Raw genomic sequence first — 26,173 nt, forward strand, 5'->3', positions numbered from 1 at the left:
TTACTAAATTTTTACAAAATATAAAAAGCATCTACTGGCCAGATGCAGTGGCTCATGCCTGTAATACCAGCACTTTGGGAGGCTGAGGTGGGTAGATCACCTGAGGTATGGAGTTCGAGACCAGGCTGGCCAACATGGTGAAACCCCATCTCTACTCAAAATAAAAATAAAAAATTAGCCAGGTGTGGTGGTACGCATTTTCAATCCCAGCTATGCAGGAGGCTGAGGCAAGAGGATCACTTGAACCTGGGAGGCAGAGGTTGCAGTGAGCTGAGATTGTGCCAATGCACTCCATCCTGAACAATAAAGCAAGACGCTGTCTCAAAAAAAAAAAGTACTACCAAGAGTAGATATTTTTCTTCATAAACAAGCATTTTCTATTCTTTGTGATATAAATCACCTTTTTAGAGTTGAGCTTAGAGACCCCTCTTTTTCAAAAAAAGTCATAGAGAAAAAAGCTAATAAACTTGATTTTATATATTCATAATTTACAGCCTTACTCTTTCTCAATAATTTCCAATATACTTTCTCAATCTAAATATTTCTTTCATTGCAAATGCCCTCCTGTTTTAGTCTCCTCCTCCTCCTCCTTCTATATGGTCTTCTCTGTCTACATTGCTGATTCCTCTTTATCCTTCTATCTCCTAATTATAGAAATCATCTTTCTCCTTGGGAACATTGCAATCCCTCTTTCCCTTGCAGAAAATCTACCTGCTTGCATGGTTTTAAATAATATTTATATTTTGTCTCTGCCTTCTAGGTGCCCGTAACCTGGTGAAAGAGACAGGCATACATGCCATATTCTTTCATGGCTCTTGCTTGTGCATAAACTGTTCCCTCTGCCCAAGGAAAAAGCCCAGCTACAAATGAAAGATGAGGGGGAGGATATAAAGTTAAGACATTTGCTTGCTCATTTATATTTTGTTTGAAGGGAGTGACTTGCTAAGGAGATTGAATCAGTAAAAAGGGAAGTTAAATACATGTATTTATTAATTCTTAGAGGAAATAATTACTGGAGCAAGGTCTTGAAGAGCTGAAATTTAGTCAGTAGTTGAAAAGATCTGCCATGGAATAAGGAGGGATATCTCTGCTACAAAGATTGGAGGAAAATAAATAAGAATGAGAATGTCTATTAGGCATCTGGGGGAGAAGTACAGATATAATACCATATATCTGCATGGTATTATACTCAACAGATGATGGCCTTTATTTTTGTTTGTAAAGCAGGGAGTATAATGAGCACGATGGGGAAAATGGTGTGGTTAGAGAATTCTGGAGAATGATATAAGGTTTACAAAAGCACTTTGGAGCATGAAAAAGGATACTGATTAGGACCCACAGGAAGCTTTAAGGACATGGTTAAGGGTGCAACAATGAATTTATTCTGTTCCAATTTCTTCTGCTGTTGTCCTACACAGCCTGTGGGGTAGGCATAAAGAAGGTAAAGGGTGAACTGGTTGAGTTTTACTAGGTAGATGCAACATAAGGTCATGAGGGTAAAGAGATTAAAAACACAGAGGTCAAAATGGTTAAAATAATTGACAGAGAAGAAAATAATTCTGGCTGGGTGTGGTGGCCACACCTATAATGCCAGCACTTAGGAAACAGAGGCAAGAGGATAGCTTGAGCCCAGGAATTCAATACCTTTCTAGGCAGCATAGCAAGACCCCATTCTCCACAAAAAGGAAAAAATATGATGAAAAGGAAAAAAGTAGGAAATAATTATAAGAGGTGTATGATAAACTGAAATAAAATGGAAGAGTCAAGAAACTAGAGTTCTGTGAGATGGAAAAACAGATGTTAAAGGAGGAGGGAAGTAAAAAGCTAAAAGACTGGGACACATGGTCACAGACTCATATTCAGTTTCAGTATTTTAGAAGAGAGGAATTCTGGGTGATGGGTATGACTATGTGTGTATGTGGCTAAAGTACAGTGTAACTGAAAATGACTGTCTACAAGGACAATAAACCCATCCAGCAGGATATGAAAAATTAAGATAGAGATTTATTTAGACTGAGAGCCAGGAGTCTAAGTTCACAGCGAGCAACCAAGAGGTTAGTAGATGTCAACAAATAGGAGTGGCAGAAATGGAATATTCTACACAATACTGATGCTAAGAAGAAGATCCACTGTTATAGAAATACACAGAAATACTGATTTGGAGGAACAATAGTATTTTACAGAAATACACAGATACACTGATCTGGAAGAAAAATGGTAGCTAAGGGAATGCTGGGCTCCGTCTCTTGTCTTCTGACAGCTTTTTCTCACTGACTCTTTTTACCTTTTTCCATCTCCTGTCTCACAATACTCTATAAAAGGAATGATCAGCCTCTAGTTGAAGGGGCTGCTGCTGAAAAAGGACATGAGTAAGATGCTTCCAGAAATCATGGAAAAGCAAGGAAAAAAATCATCTGAAGAACAAATTAGTAAAGTCATGAAACTATTCATCATTAGACTAATCCACACTAATATCTGCTTTATGTTTATGCTAGTTGTAAGATTATGGTATTTCCAAAGTCTTTCCCAAGAGATGAGTATATTCTCAATAGCAGGCATGTAATTTGCATATTAAATATGAAAAGGAAAAAACAGAGTAATTTTATATTTTTGATATTAAATAAAATTACAAACTAAAACTTTTTTTAATCAATTACTGCTCAGGGAATAGATACAATACATTCAACAGGACAGGTATTCCAGTTACTGGGTTGTAAGCTTGGCAGTGTAACAGGGACTATGTGTAAGATTTCCAGAGTCTAGATCAAACATCCTGAATCTAACTTACTTTGTGCTGATTCTGTACTCATCAAACTATCTGATTATTAACTAGGTCTCATAGGACTCTTAATGTCTAAGGTAGTGCTCTAGATAGTTTCAAAAATTTTTCCCTATAAAGACATTATTTTACTAATGTATATTATGTACATTACAACATACATGTATAAAAAAAAAATTCAAAAGAGTCAGACATAAATATATAGAAGTTCCAATATTTTCTTCTCACATCTGAGTGGCATAATCTGGAAGTCAGTGCTTTAGAGAAATAGGTATGAGTGTTCTAGGTAATGAAAAGGTATAAAACTGTCATCATTGATAAGGTGGAATGTATAATTCATCTCTGGCTAAAATGATAAAATCAAGTTTCTGACTCTTTAACCTTTGCACTGGGCCACAGTGAGGCTCTACCAAGGTACTGCCTCTATTCAATGAAGTCCCAATATTGTTTTGACTACAAGAGAGATTCTAGGTAATGACCACAGAAAGCTTAAACAATGAGAAACCAGACGTGTTCTTATCAAGAAAATATATCTTAAGTGCAGTATGGTAAGGAAAACAAGACTCAATTTAAAATGTTGATCAGAAGTTTAAATAATGATATGGTACAATTTCTCCTTCCTTGGCAGCAAAAAAAAAAAAAAAAAAAAAGTCTCTTACTCACCTGAATAAAATGTGTTGATTTTGGCAAGTTCTTTTTCACAGGTTTGGAAAAATTTCTCTTCAAACTTGGCAAAATACCTCTTTACTGTGTCCTCATCTGTAACTGAAAGACAGGAAAACAATATTTAAATTTAATGTCCAAAGGCCAATTGAGAAAACTTAGAAAACAAAAACTAAGGAACTTTTTGGGTTTTTAAAATGACAACTTTATATGTATGTCTCTGAAAAAATGAATTGTGAACCATATTAAGAAAAGACTAATCAGAGACTTCTTCAGGCTGGCTCATGAGCAGTGGCTCATGCCTATAATCCCAGTACTTCAGGAGACCGAGGTGGGCAAATCACTTGAAGTCAGGAGTTCGAGACCAGTCTGGCCAACGTGGCAAAGCCCCACCTCTGCTAAAAACACAAAAATTAGCTGGGCATGATGGTGGACACCTGTAATCCCAGCTACTGGGGAGGCTGAGGCAGGAGAACCACTCGAACCTGGGAGGTAGAGGCTGCAGTGAGTCAAGATCACACCATTCCACTACAGCCTGGGCAACAGGGCAAGACCCTGTCTCAAAAAAAAAACAAAAAAAAAACCCTCTTCATAAGACCACACACAAGCTTAAGTGGAGGCTGTCCTAAAGCTCTACTATAATAAATTTATAATGATGGAGAAAATAAGTGTTCTAAGACTTCAGAAGAGGAAAAAACCTGTAGACAGAATTCATCAAGTAAGATTCAATGAATTCCACTGAGTGAGTAGAATTCATTCAGCAAGAGAATAAATATCTGAGGGAAGAAAAAAATGCAAAGCAAAGGTATCAAGACATGAATGCATAATACGTTTCCGGGAAAACGAGTTGATTTTGTTCTATGTTAAATTGCGGTCTATTTATTTTTACTTTAGCTGTACCACATACAGTGAAAGAAGTGTGAACTGAAAAGTAAATCAGAAGTTCCAAATCTTTAGGAGCTGGAAAGGTAATATAAATGTGTTGAGCAAGTAGATGTTTGTGCAAATGTGTTGAGAAATGACAAGTGACACCTTCAGGAAAAGGAGTGGTAGGGATTCTGACAAGCTGGAAAGCATATGCCTGTCTAGTTGCTGCCATGTGGTGATGTGGGCCCAGTATGTCAAAGCTTTCCATTTTTCAGGAGAAGCCATAAATCCAGATATTTTTAAAACACAGTGTTGGCCAATCAATATATGTTTCTGCAGGCTGGATCTACTCTGTTGAGTTCTGTCACACAGCATCTCAACCTACTGAATCCCATATGTAGAGATATATGTAACTTTAGGAACCCTGAGCCTAAAATGGTATGTTTTTTGCCCAAGTGAGATCTAATTAGACTTTCTAGATGCTAATATTAATAATATAGAACTATCCTATTCCTGGATGTCTGGGGTACTCTAAGATTGAAATGTACAGAAAAAGTATAGGTTCCTTTCTGAGCCTCAGGTCTCCCAAAACTCAGTGCAGTCCCAGAAACTCTTAAAATAATCCAGCTGTCTAGAAATAAGGAAAATAATGCAGGATGTCCTATTGATTCTGTAGTAAAACAGGATGGCCACTTTGAAGTCCGCAATCTAGATACAATAAAGGCTATAGCTACCCAAGAGCACTGAAAATCATATTTTTATTTTTATTTTTTCAAAGCATGAAGCAGGTCACAATTTTTTTTTTCCCAAATTTTAAAGCTGAGCTTGAGTTAAGGAAGCTCCATGGTAACAGATGCAGCTCATATAATTGCACCTACCTCTAGCTGATTTAAAATAAGAGTAACAGCTTATTCTACTTAATTACCTAATTATCTTTATTTTATTCTCTATTGTTAGGAAAGAAAACCCAAAAGCAAAACATGGGCTTGGTCATATCAACTGTGTTTTTCTCTTAACACCCAACTTTTATTAACATAAAGCGATAGAAATAAAATTGTCTAGCAAAGTGATTTAAACACAGCTTCTGTTCTTAAAATAATTTTTAATATATAATAATGTTCACATAGGTTGTATATTCAACATCAACTATTTATAATATCACCAATAATTCAGAAACAAAAAATACAGGCCTCTGAGAAACTAAAATATACAAATTCCATGTGTTAAAGCATGAATATTCTACCCATGAATCAGTCTCCTAAGAATTTATTTCCTTGCTTTAAAGATTGTTTTATCTGGCCGAGTGTGGTGGCTCACACCTGTAATCCCAGAGCTTTGGGAGGCCGAGGCAGATGGATCACCTGAGATCAGGAGTGTGCAACCAGCCTGACCTGGTGAAACCCTGTCTGTATTAAAAATATAAAAATTAGTTGGGTGTGGTGGCTCACACCTATAGTCCCAGCTACTCCGTTGGCTGAGGCAGGAGAATTGCTTGAATCTGGGAGGAGTTGGAGGTTGCAATGAGCTGAGATCTCACCACAGCACTGCAGCCTGGGTGACAGAGCAAGACTCCGTCCCAAAAAAGAGAGACAGAGAGACTGTTTTATCTAAAATACTGCCAGTTTGTTTAGTTTTCTAATTCACACATAAAATAGCCACTAATCAGAAGAAGGTAGAGTAAGGATATACAGTAACACTAACAAAACAAAAAAAATAGCTAAGAAAGAGAAAGAGAAAAAATATAAATAAAAACAGCAAGTATTCAAAAGAAGTAAAATGAAAGACAGTGTTTTTGCCTTCTCAGACTTCAAAAGACTTGGTAAACTACTATAAATAAAATATACTTTTAGTAAATAAATGAGAAAAACACAGCAAAAAGAACAGAATAGAGAGTCCAGAAGTAAATCTGCGTGTGTGTGTGTGTGTGTGTGTGTGTGTGTGTGTGTGTGTGTGAATGTTTAGATTATGATAAAGGAGACTTCAAATCTCAGTGAGAAAAGAATGAACTACACATGAATAGGGCTAGGTCAACCAGTCATCAATTTAGAAAAATCTCAAAATGGAGTTTAAAAAATGCTATAAAGGCCGGGTGCAGTGGCTCACACCTGTAATCCCAGCACTTTGGAAGGCCGAGGCGGGTGGATCATGAGGTCAAGAGATCGAGACCATCCTGGTCAACATGGTGAAACCCAGTCTCTATTAAAAATACAAAAAATTAGCTGGGCATGGTGGTGCGTGCCTGTAATCCCAGCTTCTCAGGAGGCTGAGGCAGAAGAATTGCCTGAACCCAGGAGGCAGAGGTTGCGGTGAGCCGAGATCACGCCACTGCACTCCAGCCTGGGTAACAAAAGCGAAACTCTGTCTCAAAAAAAAAAAACAAAAGCAAAAATGATATAAAATGCTATACAAAAATAAAGCATTTAAGTAATTCCACATGAGGAAGGCATTCTTTTTCTATTGCATTTTAGGTTTTGGGGTACATGTGAAGAACATGCAAGATAGTTGCATAGGTACACACGTGGCAGTGTGATTTGCTGCCTTCCTCCCCTTAACCTATATCTGGAATTTCTCCCCATGCTATCTCTCCCCAACTCCTCACTCCCCACTGTCCCTCCCCTATTCCCCCCAACAGACCCCAGTGTGTAGTGCTCCCCTCCCTGTGTCCATGTGTTATTATTCAACACCCACCTATGAGCGAGAACATGCAGTATTTCATTTTCTGTTCTTGTGTCAGTTTGCTGAGAATGATGGTGTCCAGGTTCATCCATGTCCCTACAAAGGACACGAACTCATCGTTTTTGATGGCTGCATAATATTCCATGGTGTATATGTGCCACATTTTCCTTGTCCAGTCTATCATTGATGGGTATTTGGGTTGGTTCCAGGTCTTTACTATTGTAAACAGTGCTGCAGTGAACATATGTGTGCATGTGTCTTTATAATAGAATTATTTATAATCCTTTGGATATATACCCAGTAATGGGATTGCTGGGTCAAATGGAATTTCTATTTCTAGGTCCTTGAGGAATCGCCACACTGTCTTCCACAATAGTTGAACTAATTTATACTCCCACCAACAGTGTATATATCCAAAGGATTATAAATCATTCTACTATAAGGTCACATGCACACGAATGTTCATTGCAGCACTGTTTATAATAGCAAAGACCTGGAACCAACCCAAATGCCCATCAATGATAGACTGGACAAGGAAAATGTGGCACATATACACCATGGAATATTATGCAGCCATCAAAAATGATGAGTTCGTGTCCTTTGCAGGGACATGGATGAACCTGGAAACCATCATTCTCAGCAAACTGACACAAGAACAGAAAATCAAACACCGCATGTTCTCACTCATAGGCGGGTGTTGAACAATGAGAACATATGGACACAGGAAGGGGAGTATCACACACTGGGGTCTGTTGAGGGGGACCAAGGGAGGAACATTTGGGGGTAGGGAGTTGGAGAGGGATAACATGGGGAGAAATGCCAGATATAAGTGATGGGGATGGAGGCAGCAAATCACATTGCCATGCATGTACCTATGCAACAATCCTGCATGTTCTGCAGACATACCCCAGAACCTAAAGTACAATAATATATATAAGAGAAACAGCAGAAAGATATATCTATAACATTTAAAATAAATGATTAGCATGCAAAATATATTTTTTAAAAGTCTTACAAGTTAATATTAAAAAGATATTTGATTCCATAAGAAAAGTAAGTGAATTACAGCAATTCACAGACAAAGAAATATAAATGGCCAATGAATAAATGAAAGGATGCCAGATGTCATACAAATGCAACTTTTAAAAAAGGAAATACAGTTTTTCAACTATCAGGTTAGAAAGAATTTTAAAATAGTGGTATTATTGGCAATGGTAAGGACACATGAACACACTAATTCCTTGTTAATGTAAGTGTAAATTTTAGGAAGACAATCTGGTAGAAGCTATCAAAATTTTCAGTGTTTAATCCCACATGTAGGAAATGTATTCTAAAGTAATCTCTACACAAATGAATGAATTTCCAAAGATGTTCATTCACCATTTTCTTTCTTTTTCTTTTTTTTTTTTTTTTTGAGACAGAGTCTTGCTCTGTCACCCAGGTTAGAGTATAATGGTGTGATCTCAGCTCACTGCATCCTCCGCCTCCCGAGTTCAAGTGATTCTCCTGCCTCAGCCTCCCAAATAGCTGGGATTACAAGCATCTGCCACCATGCCCAGTTAATTTTTGTATTTTTAGTAGAGGTGGGGTTTCACCTTGTTGGTCAGGCTGGTCATGAACGCCTGACCTCAGGTGATCCAACTGCCTCGGCCTCTGTGGGATTACAGGCATAAGCCACCATGTCCAGACTCATCATTATTTTTAATAACAAAAAAGCAACAAACTAATGTCCAAAAGGAGAGTGGTTAAGTAAATTATGATAATATTTTTTTTGTGTGTGGGGGGAGGAAGGCAGAAAGGAAGGGAATAAGGACAGTAGGGAGGAAGGAAGGGATGAAGGAAGGAAGGAAGGGAGGAAGTGGAAAGGGAGAGAGGGAGGGAGGGAAGGGAAGAAAGGAAATCAAGCAATGAAAGAGACATTGCCGACCTGGATCTAGAGGTTTACAAGTTGATTTCTTTTTTTTTGAGAGAAGGAAAGAAAAAAAAAATAAGTAAAGGAGAGGAAGAAAGAGGAAGAGAAAGAGGGAGAGTAAATGGAAATATTGCTTTATTTTGAAAAAAATTGGGTATTAATAATGGCCAATCAATGTTTCATTTAAACTAATGGGTAGGTGTGATGTGGTATTGACAAGAATGTATATTTTGTGTATTTATTAAGTTTACTTGTTCTGGATCTGAGTTCGAGTCCTTGATATCCTTATTAATTTTCTGTCTCATTGAATCTATGTCTCCTATCTGGGTGTTAGGATCGTTAGCTCTTGTTGTTGCATTGATCCTTTTACCACTATATCTTTGTTGCTTTAAAATCTATTTTCTCCGATACGAGAATTGCAACTCCTGCTTTTTATTTATTTATTATTTATTTTTGCTCTCCATTTGGTTGGTAAATCTTTCTCCATCCCTTTGTTTTGAGTCTTTGTGTATCCTTGCATGTGAAACAGGTCTGGATGTAACATGCCATTGGGTTTTGGCTGTGTCTTTTGATTGGGAATTCAGTCAATTTAAATTTAGGGTTACTGCCATTTGATGTTGACTGGCTGTTTTATCCATTTGTTGGTGTAAATTCTTCTTTATGTTGGTGCTCTTTACTTTTTGGTATATTTTTAGAAAGGCTAATACTGGTTGTTTCTTTCTGTGTGTAATGCTTCTTTCAGAAGCTCTTGTAAAGCAGGCCTGGTGGTAATAAAATCTCTGAGTTCTTGCTTGTTCATAAAAGATTTTATTTTTCCTTCAGTTGTGAAGCTTAGTTTGGCTAGATATGAAATTCTGGGCTGATGGTTCTGTTCTTTGAGGATGTTGAATATTGGCCCCCACTCTCTTCTGGCCTGTAGAGTTTCTGCCGAGAGATCTGCTGTAAGTCTGATAGGCTTGCCTTTGTGGGTAATCTGACCTTTCTTTCTGGCTGCCCTTAGTATTTTCTCCTTCATTTCAACCCTGGTGAATCTAACGATTATGTGCCTTGGGGTTACTCTTCTTGAGGAATATCTTTGTGGTGTTCTCTGTATTACCTGGGGTTGAATGTTGACCTGCTTTGCTAGTTTAGGAAAATTTTCCTGAATAATATCCTGAAGGGTATTTTCCAGCTTGGATTCATTCTCTCCGTCGCATTCAGGTACACCTATCAAACGTAAATTTGGTCTTTTCACATAGTCCCACATTTCTTGGAGACTTTGCTCATTCCTTTTTATCCTTTTTTCTCTAATCTTTTCTTCACGTTTTATTTCATTAAGTTGGACTTTGACCTCTGATATCCCTTCTTCTGCTTGAACAATTCGAGTGTTTAAACCTGTGCATACTTCTCGGAGTTCCTGTATTGTATTCTTCAGTTCCATTAATTCACTCATACTCCTCTCTAAGTTGTCTATTCTCAATAGGATTTCATCAAGCCTTTTGTCAAAGTTCCTAGTTTCTTTACGTTGGGCTACAACATGTTCTTTTAACTCACCGAAGTTTGTTATTATCCATTCCTTGAAGAGTGATTCTGTCATCAGGAGGCGCTCGTTCTCCATCAAGCCTTGTTCCATTGTTGATGTGGAACTGTGATCATCTTTAGAGGGAGAGGCGTTCTGACTTTGAGTATTCTCAGCTTTTTTACGCTGGTTTCTTCCCGTCATTGTAAATTTATCCTCCTGTCGTCTTTGAAATTACCAACTTTCAGATTAGGTCTCTTGAGTGGACGTCCAGGTTGTTAGTTCCCAGGGCCAGAGCAGCGGCGTTAAAACTGATGGTGCTTTTCTGCCCAGGATTCTCCTGTCGGGCTTCCTTCTTGTTTCCGTAGTAGGTGACTCTGCCTTCCCAGGGCTCCAAACCTCAGTCAGAAGGGGAACCTGTCCCGTTTACTCTGCGCTGAGCGCTGCCGCGTCGAGGTGCCAGCGGAACCACTGCGCTGACCACGAGAGTCGCGCTGGTGACTCTGTGTGTTTCCACCGCTGGGGGATCTTCTGCTCCGTGAGCGACCAGACTTTGTCTGAAAGTGTGGCGTCCTCTAGTTCTCCGCGCCTTCCCTGAGAGCTGCAATCCCGGGATGTTAGCGATCGGCCATCTTGGATGGTTCCCCCAATTATGATAATATTATGTAACACTATGGGTTTAAAAAATAATACACATACATTCTAGTGTGTATAAAAAATCAGCAAAGACTGTAAAGGAAAAAATAAATAACAATATATACAGCATGATCCCATTAATTGAAAATATGTATGAATTAATATTCATATGTACATTCATAGAAAGATTGCAAGGATGCATAACAATCTGTTGTGGTTACTTCCTTTGAAAGGGGAGTAAGTATGGGAAGGATTCTCAGATTTTGCTATCTTTAATTATTATATTGTTTAGATCTATTAAAATAAAAAGGTATTCATGAAGGATAAATTATACCATATAAAGGATATTAACTGGAAGAAAAAAAGGAACATAAACTATACACAGTAAAAGCTAACCAGCATAGCTAGTTGAATAGAGTCTTTTTTTTGAGACAGAGCCTAGCTGTGTGGCCCAGGCTGAAGTGCAATGGCACATTCATGGCTCACTACAGCCTCAACCTCTCAGGCTCAATCAATCCTTCCACCTTAGCCTCCCTAAGTAGCTAGGACCACAGGAAATACAGTATAACAGAATATAGCAGCATACAGAATGATTAAGGCTTTCACTTCAGTTAGGAGAAGCTTATAAAATGCTTGCTTACAGAACATCAATTTCTATTATATTTCCTATAATGTACCTGTTCAATAATGTTAGAATCAGTAACTCTGAATTGGAGAATCAGAGAATTTCAGCATTCGAAAATCAACTAGTCCAATATTCTTATTTTACAGGTAAGAAAACTGAACAAAGAGCCTAGATGACATGAGTTTTCCCCCTCCAATAAAAGTTTTATAGAAAAATCACTGCATTCTATTATCAAATAAAGAATATAAATATATTAACTGTATAAAAGTGACTACTAAGTGCTACATTGGTATTATGAAGTAAATTGCATCTCACCCAAAATCATATGTGGAAGCCCTAACCCCTCAATGTGACTGGTACTTGGAGACAGGGCCTTTAAAGAGGCAGCTAAGGTTTAATGAGGACTTAAGGTTCATGGATCCTTAATCCCACAGGACTGGTGTTCCCATAAAAAAAAAAGAGAGAGAGAGAGACAGTACACCTCTAAGTTCAGCACTTTGGGAAGCCGAGGCAGGAGGATCACAAGGTCAGGAGATTGAGACCATCCTGGCCAAGATGGTGAAACCCTGTCTCTACTAAAAATACAAAAATTAGCCGGGAGTGGTGGTGGGTGCCTGTAATCCCAGCTACTAGGGAGGTTGAGGCAGGCACGCTTGAACCTGGGAGGTGGAGGTTGCAGTGAGCAGAGATTGCACCACTGCCCTCCAGCCTGGTGACAGACTGAGACTCTGTCTCAAAAACAAAACAAAAAGAGACACCAGAAATCCCCACTGCCCACCCCAACACACACACACACACACACACACTCTCACTCTCTCTCTCTTTTCTCTCTCTCTCTCACTCCCTGGCTCTCACGTGCTCGCTCTCCCTCCAATCACACACAGAGGATAGGCCATGTGAGGGCAAATGCCTGCAAATAAGGAAGAGACAGGCCTTACTATAAACCAATTCTGCCTGCATCTTGATCATGGGCTTTCAAGCCTCCAGAAATATGAGAAAACAAATTTCTCTTGCTTAAGGCACACAGTCTGCAGTATTCTGTTATGGCAGTCTGAGTAGACTAATACAATGGGCTAAACATGTCTGAATTCAATAATCACAAAAGACTAAGAGAGAGAGCTAGCATAAATAAGTGCAAATCTTAGGAAGATATACTAACACAAGATGAGCAGCAACAGAAAAAAAGTCGTAAGAGTAAAAAAAATCAAAAATAGGTAAAAAATGACTTAGAGAATACCATCTTAGAGACTCCTTTGCTCTGAGTTAAATAAATATTAAATCAGTCAGTTATACTAAAATAGAGGCACACAATTATACTGAGAGAGAGAAAGAGAGACCAATTTCTTTGTCATCTCTGTAAATGTCTTAGCTCCACCTTGCATTTGTGGCTGACAGACAAGTGCTTTCTCATCCACCCTGCAAATTACTGTCAATAGAAAATGATTCTTCGCTTGAACCTAGGAGGCGGAGGTTGCAGTGAGCCAAGAGAGCGCCACTGTACTCCAGCATGGGCGTCAGAGACTGTGTCTCAAAAAAAAAAAGAAAGAAAGAAAATGATTATTTAACACTACCAATCAAGGTAAAATACTTCTATTGCACAGCAACCACCATCAAGTGCTTTTTACAGCAATATTCAGGAATATTTTTATTTTTATACTATTAATGTCATTGAACTTTCTCATGCAATATCTGGGTTAAATATATAAAAGGCCAGTCTTCTCAAAAACCATTTCTTTAAAACCACTATTAACACCATCAAATATCTGATATGTTCCATTCAAGCTTTTATTGCTATTCTCAATTTTCTTAATTTCCAGATCTGTGAGACACTGAGGTTACAGATTTTGTCTTTCTATAATCTATATAGATTATATATCCAACATAACGTCTGGTACATAGTATGTACTCCACATACTATTTTAAAATTGTAAATGCTAAAACAATCTTCCTATTTTGTGAAAATCATGATACTTTAATAGAGTAAAAGAAAAAAAACACTCCAACAATTGGATGCATGCAAAAGCATGAAGTTAGACTCCCACAACAGATGCAAAAATTAAGTCAAAAGTGATCAAAGACCTAAATCTAAGAGCTAAAACTACATTAACTCTTAGAAGAAAACACAGGTATAAATCTTCCTGACCTGAGAAGGGGCAATGATTTCTTAGATATGACACCAAACACATAAGCAACAAATTAAAAAATTAATAAATTGAACTTTATCGAAATAAAAAACTTTTCTGCTTAAAAGGACACAATTAAAAAAGTAAAAAACACAAACAGAAACACAATGGGAGAAAACATCTGCAAACCCATATGAGGACTATCTGACAAGGCTTTAGTATCCAGAATAGAAAAAGACTTACAACTCTTGCATCGTTTTTAGAAAATATGTCAAAAAGACTCCTCTTACTCAACAATAAGACATATAACCAAATTTTTAAAAAGGACAAAGAATCTGAAGAGACATTTCTCCAAAGAGGATACACAAAGGACCAATAAGTACATGAATATATTTCAACACATCAGTCATTAGTGAAATACAAATCAAAAGATAATGAGAGACCATTTCATACCCACTAGAATAGCTATAATGTAAAAAGGCAATAATAAATATTGGTAAGAATATACAGAAATTAGAACCCTCATATATTACTGGTAAGAATGTTAAATGATGCAGCCACTTGGGAAAACAGTTTGGTAGTTCCTCACAAAGTTAAAAACAGATTACCATGTGATTAAACAATTTTACTTCTAGGTACATACCAAAGAGAAGTAAAAACATATGTTCACAGAAAAACTTATATGTGAATGTTCATGGCAGCATTATTTATAATAGCAAAAGTAGAAACAACCCAAATGTCTCCGAATGGATAAATGAATAAATAAAATGTGGCATATCCATACAATTGAATATAATTCAGTTATAGAAAAGAATAATGTACTGTTACATGCTACAACATGGATGAATCCTGAAAATATTACGCTAAGGGAAAGAAGCCAGACAGTAAAGATGACATGTTGTATGAATCCATTTATATAAAATGTCCAGAATATGTAAATCCATAGAGACAGAAAGTAGAGTGGTGGTTGGCAGGCAGGTGCTGGGGATAGGAGGAGTAGGGAGTGATAAAAATGTTCTTGAATTACATAGTGGTGATGGATGCACAAACTTGACTATATTAGAAACCTTTGAATTATACACTTTATTTATTCATTCATTCATTCATTCATTTATTTTTGAGATGGAATCTTGCTCTGGTGCCCAGGCTGTAATGGAATGGCATGATCTCGGCTGGCTGCAACCTTTGCCTCCCAGGATCAAGCAATTCTCCTGCCTCAGCCTCCTGAGTAACTGGGATTACAAATGCCCGCACCACACCCAGCTAATGTTTGTATTTTTAGTAGAGATGGGGTTTTGCCATGTTGGCCAGACTGGTCTCGAATTCCTGACCTCAGGTATTCGAGCCACCATTCCCAGCCTTGAATTATAATATTTGAATTGTATTAATAATATTTATTTATTCAACAAATAATTATTGTACTTATTAGATGCTAGGCTCTCTATTAAATACTGGGGACATGATGAATCAGATAAATGTGGCCCCTGCCTTCATACAGTTTACAATCTAGTGACTGAGGCAGAAAGAAATCTACACAAGTAAACACAGAATTATACACTACAAAAAGTGAATGAAGACAACAAATAGGGTGATGAGACAGAGGTTAAGGACTGGGATGGATGGCTATCCTTTCTGGCAGAGTAAGAAATGATCAGAAAAGATCTCTCTTTAAGAGATGGCATTTAATCTAAGACTGAACCTAAAGGATAAGAAAGAACAAGCTGGGAGCGGTGGCTCACAACTGTAATCCCAGCACTATGGGAGGCTGAGGCAGGCGGATCACAAGGTCAAGAAATCAAGACCATCCTGGCCAACATGGTGAAACCCTGTCTCTACTAAAAATACAAAAACTAGGTGGTGTAGTGGTGCATGCCTGTGGTCCCAGTTACTCAGGATGCTGAGACAGAATTGCCAGAATCTGGGAGGTGGAGGTCGCAGTGAGCCGAGATCCCACCACTGCACTCCAGCCTGGCTACAGAGCAAGATTCCATCTCAAAAACAAAAAAGGAGAGAAGAAAGAAGAGAGAAGAAAGAACTAGAAATACCATTTGACCCAGCAATCCCATTACTGGGTATATACCCAAAGGATTATAAATCATTCTATTATAAAGAAACATACACATGTATGTTTATTGCAGTACTGTTCACAATAACAAAGACTTGGAACCAACCCAAATGCCCAACAATGATAGACTGGATAAAGAAAATGTGGCATATATACACCATGGAATACTATGCAGCCATAAAAAAGTTCATGTCCTTTGCAGGGACATGGTTGAAACTGGAAACTATCACTCTCAGCAAACTGACACAAGAACAGAAAACCAAACACTGCATGTTGTCACTCACAAGTGAGTGTTGAACAATGAGAACACACAGAAACAGGGAAGGGAACATCACACACCGGGGCCCAGGAGGTGGGGGCTAGGGAGGAATAGCAGGTTATCATATTTGGACAATGTAATTATCTCTAACTTTTCTGCTATTTTGAGGTAGGGCCGGAGACACTGTTACATCATTTTAGCTTTTTGATAAGAAAAAAATAAACATATGTACAAAAAAAAAGAAAGAAGCTCACAATGTGACTGCCACCAGGTGGTGATTGGAGGTTAGGTTAAGAAGGAAGGCAAAGGCTCTTTCATGCAGAAAGGCCACGTTGAGAAGTTTGTACTTTATTCTAAGTGCCATGGAAAATATTAATGAGTTTTAGGGAGAAGCATAAACAATAAAATTAGTTTCTGTTTTACCAAATGACAACTTAAAATCACATTTCCCAGGAAATTAGGTGTGCAAATGAAGGAGAAGTATTCTATCCTCAAATAAATCTAGGAATTTTAAGTATAAAGCAGAATCAAACTGATTTTTTTAAGGTAGTAGTTCTCACCCTTGGGTGGGCTGTCTTCAAGGGGACATTTGGCAATATCTGGAGATACTTTTGGTTGTCACAGCTGGGTAACCATGAATATGTTAGTGTTACTAGAGTCTAATGGGTAGAGGTCAAGGATGCTGCTAAATATTCTACAATTTCCAGGACACCAATCCTTCCCACTACCTGCTCCAAACACAGAATTATCCAGTCCAAATGTCAATAGTGTCAAGGCTGAGAAACTCTGCTTTAAGGCAAAAAAAGCTTTACCATGCTAATACACTGTTATTCCATGAGAAGTGGAACTAGTACATTATGTTTCCCAAAGTTATAAGAATGCAGTCCTTGGTGGTAGAGGGGGAATGACAGCAGAAAGATGGGGAAAAGGCTGTAGAATATCTATTAAAATCTGCAAGAATAGGCCAGGTATGGTGGCTCATGCCTGTAATCCCAGATCTTTGGGAGGCCAAGGTGGGAGAACAGCTTGAGCCCAGGAGTTGGAGACCAGCCTGGACAACATAGGGAGACTCAGTCTCTACAAAAAAAAAAATTTAACTGGGTGTGGTAGTGTGTGCCTGTGGCCCCAGCTACTTGGGAGGCTGATGGGGGAGGATTGTTTGAGCCTGGAAGATGAAGGCTGCAGTGAGCTGTGATCATGTTATACTCTAGCCTGAGTGACAGACTGAGACCCTGCTCAAAAAATAAAATTTAAATTAAAAAAAAAAATCTCCTGAAACAGTATTCTGTGGAACACCAGTTTGAGAGGCACTAGCTTTACAATCACCACTGCCTTTTTGCATTGTAATTATATTCCATCCACAATAGTTTCTATGATTTCTTAGTTTCTCCTGGTTATGAAAACAGATAAATAAAAATTAAATATGTGACCAGGCTCCATCAAATATAGAAAGAATATTTAGCACCACTGTTTCATGCTTTCACCAAAAAAAAGGTATGTGGTTTTTTTAATAGTGTGATTTACAAACTGAGAATAACTAACTTGAAATTATTTTTTTCCAGATGCTATTACATCAGCAGATGGGAGATGAATTATATAAAGCATATGGCAAAGAAAATTTCAAATATAAAAATGTTACTCTAAAATCATTGATGTAGTAGAAATAGAGCTAAATCAGGAGTCATTCATTCAACAAATACCAAGTCCTTCCTATGTACTAGGCAATGTGACAGGGGTGGGGATACAGTGATAAGCAAAATACACATACATTCTGCCCTTTAAGATTACAATCTACAGTCTATCTGAGGGAAAAAAACACTTTAATCAAATAATTATACAAATACATAAAGGGTAGAATAAAGGACTAGCCTTCTTCCTGAGACCATGGTGATCTATTATTGAAAATTCGTTTTAACAATAAATAAACTTACAATTAAGTCTTCTTTCAGTTTCAATGAAAACAAAAAAAAAAAAAATGGACTTCCAAAGGATTGTTATCCTGTTACTCACTTTCTTAATACCTATAATGAGTATTTGAGTATTTCAGAGAATGCCTTTGTTTGTGGTCCAGAATGGCAGTAACATATTATAGCAAAATTAGACTGAGTAAGAGAGAAGTCTTTTTTTAATAAACTCAAGGAAAGGCAGTTTGAAAGAGGACTTCTTGACTGTAGACTCATTATTCAGACCAATCAATTTCAGGAATTACTACATATGTAAATGAATATATCCTTATATATTTGAATATAAATCAGGAAATGAATTCCCTTAAAGGACAATATAAAAGGGATTTTTTTCCAGCACTCTTCTCCATTTAACCAATATGACAAAATACTACTTTGTATACAGGAGATATTTTCAAGAGAATTACCTATTTTTAAGTGAAGGCTTTTAATTTTTTAATTTTGTTAGCTAATTAATCACTTTATATACCAGAAAGTATATCATTATTTTAAAATATTTTATTAAATAAATCTAGTTAGATCCACTTTTAACTGAACAATTAATAATCCTAGTTCTTTTTCACTTTTGCAAAGCAACAGATCAAAATTATTAAGACTGAAGTTACAATAAACAAAGCAAACAAAAAAATCTGAGGATATTCCAAGATGAATACTATTATTAGCTTAACTGAAGTCTCAGTTTTTTTTTCATTTTTATATAGAGACAGGGTCTTGCTCTGTTGCCCAGTCTAGTCTCAAAGTACTGGGCTCAAAGAATACTCCTGCCTTGGCCTCTCAAAGTGCTGAGATTGCAGGTGGGAGCCATGGTGCTTGGCCCTGAATTTTCAGTCTTACTGTTGCAAAGATGAGTAAAAAAGAGTCATAACTACTCTAGTGACTTATTCCAGGGAAAAAGCTTTCAAAGACTGATAGCTATGTAACTATCTCATTTCTCTCCCAAAGTGCCAAGCATATACATATAATGTTGTGGCCTGAATGTGTCCCCCCAAATTCATGATAAACATTAATCACCAGTGTCATAGTATAAAGGTGGGGCTTTAAGAGGTGAATAGTATTAGTGACCTTATAAAAGAGGCTGAAGAAAGCTCCCTAGTTCCTTCCTTCCATCTTTTCTGCCATGTAAGGACTTTGTGTTGGACCCCTTCAGAAGACACAGCAACAAGATACCATCTTGGAAGCAAAAAGCAAGCCCTTATCAGGCACTAGGTCTGTTGGTGTCTCGATTCTGGACTTCCCAGCCTCCAGAACTATGAGAAATAAATTTCTATTATTTATATATTACTCAAACTAAAGTATTTTGTTATAGCAGGAAGAATGGACTAAGGCATATAACTAAAGAGAAAATGCATTTATGATGAACATCAATTTTCCAGTCAGATATAAAAAGCTAAAAGAAAGATAGATTCTTTTTTAAAAAGTACTGAAAAAAATCCATATATGGGTTATCCTTTGTTAATTCTTTAATATCCATAAACTGCATCTTTGCTGCAAACTTCCTGCAGTATTCTCTTTTATTCTGATTTCATAGCAACATAGCCAACTAAAGAAAATTAAGTTCTCAGCTCAAATTCCCTCAAAGCCAAGGTTTTATATACTTCTCTCTTCCTCTATATCCTGGGACATTTCAATATTCTTCAAATTAGACCAGAAATACAGTCACTTGTTTGTCTGATAAAAAGACTCTTCCAATGACTAAAAGAAAATTGATAAAATATATCACAGAATCATACTGAGAAAGATGACAGAACAAAGGAAAAGTGTATAAAACAATGCAATTAAGGAAACAATTATGAAAATGCAATTTAAAAAAGTTTAGTGATTATATATTTAAAGAGAAGATTTGGGCAGGTGGTAAAATCTCTATTTTCTTGAGACAAATAGAACACATTCTACCCAATTAATAAATCTTAACTAATTTTAATGTAAAATCACAGTTTGGGGTCTTAATTACATATAGACAAATTTCATCATCTAAGCAACTGAAGCATACTTTACAGCTGCATTGCTCTTAAAGCAAAACATGGAAGGAAAAAGGAAAAAAAAAAACCATGGCATCTTAGATAAGGGGAGAAAGTAATCTTCAGTATTTCAATGACACATATTCACTGACTCATAAGAATGATTAAATTCCTTTATTTGGGACTCTCCTTCAAAGAAAATGTTATGTCAAAACCTTTGTAGCATTATATGAGATACAAATAATAAAGAGTTTGCTAAAAATCGTTTTCTGTTGTGAAAAGGAAAGGGAATATAATTATTTAGCTTAAAATAATTTAATACTCTCTGTTGTTCTTATGATAATGTTCAATAGTTTGCAACAATAGTTTTATAAAGTCTTTTAAAAGTCAGTGCCACTTCTCTTCAGCTTTAATTCATCCTATATCTCAACCTATATAGCTATCCTGAGCGATTTTCAGTTCCTGAGAACAGCCATACTTTCCTTATGTCTGGACCTTTTTTAAGTTCTCCTGTCTGAACATTTTTTCTTCTGAGTATCCCCAAACCATCTCTTTTCCAAATCCCAACATTCATAATCACATTTTCTCCCTAGTCACCTGACACTTACCCTCTTAAATAACCCTTTCAGAAACATTACTGATCAAAATAACCCTGAGTATATTTAACACATTAAATGACTGACTATTTACTAGTCTGCGTCTCTTGATAAAAGGAGTATCAGGTAAATTTCAGGCACAGAATAGGAGAAAGGGTACTGGAGAACTATACCTTGGGGAGCCAGAAAACCTGGGGAGGTACAATAAAATTTGTGTGCTAGAGTGTCAATCTGAGTAAAATCAGAGGTAACAGTGTGAACTCATGGTTTTTAATATATATGCAAATAGACAGATAGAGAAATACAGATATATGTATGTATTAGTCCATTTTCATGCTGCTGATAAAGGCATACCTGAGACTGGGCAATTTACAAAAGAAAAAGGTTTATTGGATTTACAGTTCCACATGGCTGGGGAGGCCTCACAATCACAGTGGAAGGCAAAGAGGAGCAAGTCATATCTTACATGGATGGCAGCAGGCAGAGAGAGAGCTTGTGCAGAAAAACTTGTATTTTTAAAACCATCAGATCTCATGAGACCCATTCACTATCATGAGAACAGCATGGCAAAGACTCGTCCTCATGATTCAATCATCTCTCATCTCCCACTGCATCCTTCCCATAACAAGTAGGAAATACGGGAGCTAAAAGATGAGATTTGGGTGGGGACACAGAGCCAAACTCTATCAATGTGTATACGAAGTTTACACACACACACACACACACACACATAATTTCTTAGCTCCTCTGCCTACTGGCAGAGTCTAGCAGCAACAATAATCTAGTAACAATAAACCTAGCACTCAGACCTTGGTCAAGGTATGAATAAAACTTTTAGTCTCTATTAAAAATACAAAAAAATAGCCAGGTGTGGTGGCACACACCTGTAGTCCTAGCTACTTGGGAGGCTGAGGCAGGAAAATCACTTGAACCTGGGAGGTGGAGGCTGCAGTGAGCCGAGGTTGCGCCACTGCACTGCAGCCTGGGCGACAGAGCAAGACTCCATCTCAAAAAAAAAAAAAAAGAGAGAGAGAGAATATACCAGTAATACAAATTAGTCAAGCAGACCACAGCTGACTGAACTTACTAAATGTTAAGTCAGAGAAAAAGCATTGCTTTCCTGAGCTTACTGAAATATCTAGTCATAGAATTTTTATTAACATAAGGGAAATAAAGTTCTTTTATTTAAGCAAGATTCAGAGAATCACTATGAACAATAACAGTTAAAAGCCTTAAGAATACTGAGAAATGAATGGCTCTTGTTACTAAAGTAAGGAGTCTCACATGTCTATGAGGTTAGAATAGATTTGGTGGGACAAGAAGCCTTTGGCCCTTGTAGCAAAGCTTATGTGCTCCTCAGACTCACTAGCCCTACACTTAGTATTTTCTACTTACCTTTGGTAAAGGGTAGCATTCCTAAATCCTGCAGAATGCAATAGCTGATGATGATCATTTCATTGTACAAAATCCTCCTCACAAAAATCCTTCTCACAGTCACAGAGAATTACATAAATGGAATTATACTCATGTTTTCAATCTAAATGCTGTTCATGTGGCATTCCCCAAAGAAGATTATAATAGAAATAAATGCCATTATGGGACTTGAGGGTCTCCTACAGAAGCATCAATTCTGACCATATATTTCTGGCACATAAAGTTCAGAAACCTATACATCGTCTATGAATGAAGCAAATCCTCCTATAAAGCTATGAGCAGGACATAATATGTAGTCTCTAGAGTTTATAGAGACTCAACTAACAAACTAAAAAAAAAAAAACTATAGCAAATCTTAGTCGTAGGTCAAACCTCTACTCATTCAGTTTAAATGAAAATTTGTTTAAAAAGTTTCTTGTGATAACAGTAATAAACCTTCATTATGTAAAAACATCGTGGCTCCTAATCTTCACAACAATCCCAGCCACTATATTGGCATATTTTTTTCTATGAATGCATATACATGTGTATGTACTGTATAGAATCAGGGTAATAATCTGTGTGTAAAATATTATTTTATGTAATATTATGTGGTGTACTTTCCCATATTATATACCCTTTACAATAATAATTTTAACAGCTTCATAATATTCTTTCACCTGAATGTTCTGGAGTTTATTTCATTTTCATATTATTTAAAGTTTACATTTTTGCTACTTTAGACAATGTTAGAATAAACTACTATGCTATAGGAGTGCTGCAAGAAAAGACAAGGCACTAAGAATGACCAGTTTATGTATTTTTTAAATTCCTACACTATCAAAATGGCTGAACAGATCCATCCTTCAGCAGTTTATTCTTGCTTGAAAACAATTAATTCTACCATTTTAATGAACAAAATTTCAATTATTTTCTAACAGTTATACCTATGATATCTAAACTCAGCTTCCTACTATAATGGTTTTATTTTGAAGAGAATGAGTAGGAGCTTTTACTAATTATTAAAACTCTTCTGATTATGTTGCTTTTAAGCTGGAAAGTTTAATACAATGATATAAAAACTTCTTTCTTATTTAAAAGTAACAGAGAACTTGTCTGGAACTCAATTAGTAGGATTCCCCACCCTCCTTTTAAATCCAAAAAGCCATTTGTAAGCTCTAACAAGAACTTGGTCAAGTGAGGAACGAAGAGAGTGAGGAAAGAAGGAAAAAGAGGATGTCCTTCAGAATTTACTTTTTGTCTTTTGAGCTTCACCATCAGAAATTTTATGTAGCATGATGACTGGTCATCACATGTGGGACAACTTTAATTATCTGATAACAGAACCTTATTAAGCCAAGGTATGAATAAAACTTTTGTTAAATGGAGTTAGGAAGCAAAAATTACCAATGAAGTTATAGATCACTGTTTCACTATTTCATCATCCCAAATCTAACAAATATAAGGCATAAGAAATAGATGCTAAGTGAGAGATACAAAATGAAAATGTATTTATTGTTGATTTTCATTTGTACTTCTTCACCCTGAAATCATTTCTCCTCTCCAGAACAAATACATGTTCTTAGTTTTCAGCCACCAGTACCCAGAACTTATTCACCACAACTTATTTTCAATTACAATTCACAAAAGGTTTTTATTTAAAAAAAAAAAACTGTTAGAAATAATTTACAATAACTCACTTATGGGTGTGATAAAAATTTCTTCTAAAATATTTTTTGAAATTATATTTCTTCCCTCAAATTATATTGGAGTTTACATCTCAAACCTGGGCTTGAAGCACAAAAGTTTATTACTAGTTGTCTACTGAATGTTTATTATGTGCCAGATTCACTGTTTCTTTCCTTAATGACATTGAAATACACTGTCTGCATCAGAAAAGTAATGTGATTTACCAAAACTATCTTCATTCTTGCTAATATTAATTTCAATCCTTCCCATTAGCACCAATCTGTACAGAAAAACATCTCTTACATGCCTACATTGAACTCCAGGTTGCATTTTTTGGAAATGTGCATCATTATTGCCTCATTGGTCTCATAGCATTAGGGTATGCTATATCACCAACAAATGCAGATATTAAATAAAACAACAAATACTAAATAAAAATTCACTAAATTGGGAGGCAGGAGGGAATGACGAAAGAGACAGTGTACCAGGAGAAGAAAAGTTAAGTTCTACTTTAAATCCATTAATGATAATTTATAAGATAACAGCCAGTTAAACTCCTTATAGCTAAGGGGTCTTTTATTTTTTAATTTTTTCCTACTGTCTCTTAAATTTCTACTCCAAGGAACTGATTGTCTCCTTGAAAAACATAAGTTAGCACCATAAAGAAAATGAGAATTATGAAATGGTAAACCTCACAGTACTACCAATACGCTAAAAAGTTCAGAAAAAAGGGAGCATATTCAGTCAGCCCACTGTATTCATGGGTTCCCCATCCTTGGATTCAGCCAACCTCAGATTCAACTAATTGTAGAGCAAAAATATTTGGGAAAAAAAAAGAAAACAATAAAAAATACAAATTTTAAAACAATACAACTATTTACATAGAATTTACATTGCCTAAGGTATGATGAGTAACCCAGAGAAGATTTTAAATATATAAGAAAATGTGCTTATGTTATATGTAAATACTATGCCATTTTATACATATAAGAGGCATGGGCACACACAGCTTTTGATATCTGAGGGGAGTCTTGAAACCAACCCCCAACACATACCAAGGGACAACTGTATTTGAAAGCAGTTGTAAATGGAACTTTAACTGCATTTCTGAAGGCTAAGAAATATCTAGTAGTCTGAGAGAATAGAAGAGATATAAACAAATAAGGAAAACAGTTTGCATAATTGACTTAGAACAGAATACTGAAATCAGTCCAGCATAACGTACAAGCAAGTTAGTAAAAAGATTAGATTGGCTGGTATTGAGGCAAGTGTAAAGATAATTTGTAATTTGGTAGACTATATTGTGGCCTTAAAAGATGACTAGAGCCAGACCACCTACGTTTAAATCCTAACTCTTCTACCCACTAGCTGAGTGCTCACATAAGCTACTTAGTGTCTGCACTTACCTTATCCATAGCACTGGTGTGAGGGTTAAAGGAGGCAATGGTTATAAAATTCTTATGAGTTCCTACACATAGAAACTTCTCCACAAGGCTGGGCACAGTGGCTCACAGCTATAATCCAGCACTTTGAAAGGCTGAGGCAGGTGGATATCTTGAGTTCCACCTTAAGGACTTTAATACCAGCCTGGGCAACCCGGCAAAACCCCATCTCTACAAAAAATACAAACAATAGCCAGGCATGGTAGTGCATGCCTATAGTCTCAGCTACAAGGGAGGAAGGGGTGAGAGGATTGCTTAAGCCCAGGAAGTAGAGGCTGCAGTGAGCCATGATAGCACTACTGCAATCCAGCCTAGGCAACGGAGTGAGACCTGGTCTCAAAAAACAAAAATAGAAACAAAAAAACAAGAAAGTTTTAACAGTTAAAAAAGAAAGAAAGATTACGGGTTGAGTACCCTTTTCCAAAATGCTTGGGACTAGAAGTATTTCAGGTTTTGAAATGTTTTTGGATTTTGGAACATTTGCATATATATAATGAGGTATCTTGGAGATAAAATCCAAGTCTAAACATGAAATTCATTTATGTTTTATATATATACCTTACACACATCGGCTGAAGGTAATTTTCTACAATATCTTTAATAATTTTGCAAATAAAACATGTTGTATACACTCAACCACCAGAAAGCAAAGGTGTCACTATCTCAGCCACTTATCTAAACAATTTGTGGTTGTTTGGCATCACCATCAGTCCCATCTTTGAATTTATATGCTATACTGATAAGCTATCACTTTCTCACACATAAGTACTTAACAGGAAAAATTAAGACATAAACATTAACAAAGCGAAAAAATTATACATTCAGGGTAATAGCACAGTAGCATCACCAGAATATCTGTATCAGCTGTTAGACAACAGCAATAACCTACAATTCTGTTTTGATTAAAAAGTTATGGTGTACACAGTATTTTATTTTTTTAGTTGAGATGAAATATTGGAAGCAACTGAGGGACCAAGAAGTGTGTCCTCCAGGGATGAGGACACATCT

The 26,173-nt window shown here is 36.6% G+C and overlaps 1 protein-coding gene across 1 annotated transcript in view; it reads right to left on the minus strand.

Annotated features, from left to right (window-relative positions):
• Positions 1–26,173, minus strand: part of XPR1 (xenotropic and polytropic retrovirus receptor 1) — a 233,740-nt gene that overhangs the window by 97,446 nt on the left and 110,121 nt on the right. The window contains exon 3 of the mRNA XM_002760310.6: positions 3,443–3,544. Coding sequence (XP_002760356.1) covers positions 3,443–3,544 — 102 coding nt within the window. The remainder of the gene's footprint in view (positions 1–3,442; positions 3,545–26,173) is intronic.

This window comes from Callithrix jacchus, chromosome 18 (genome assembly GCF_049354715.1).
Source record: "Callithrix jacchus isolate 240 chromosome 18, calJac240_pri, whole genome shotgun sequence".
In the NCBI taxonomy this organism is placed as follows: domain Eukaryota; kingdom Metazoa; phylum Chordata; class Mammalia; order Primates; family Cebidae; genus Callithrix; species Callithrix jacchus.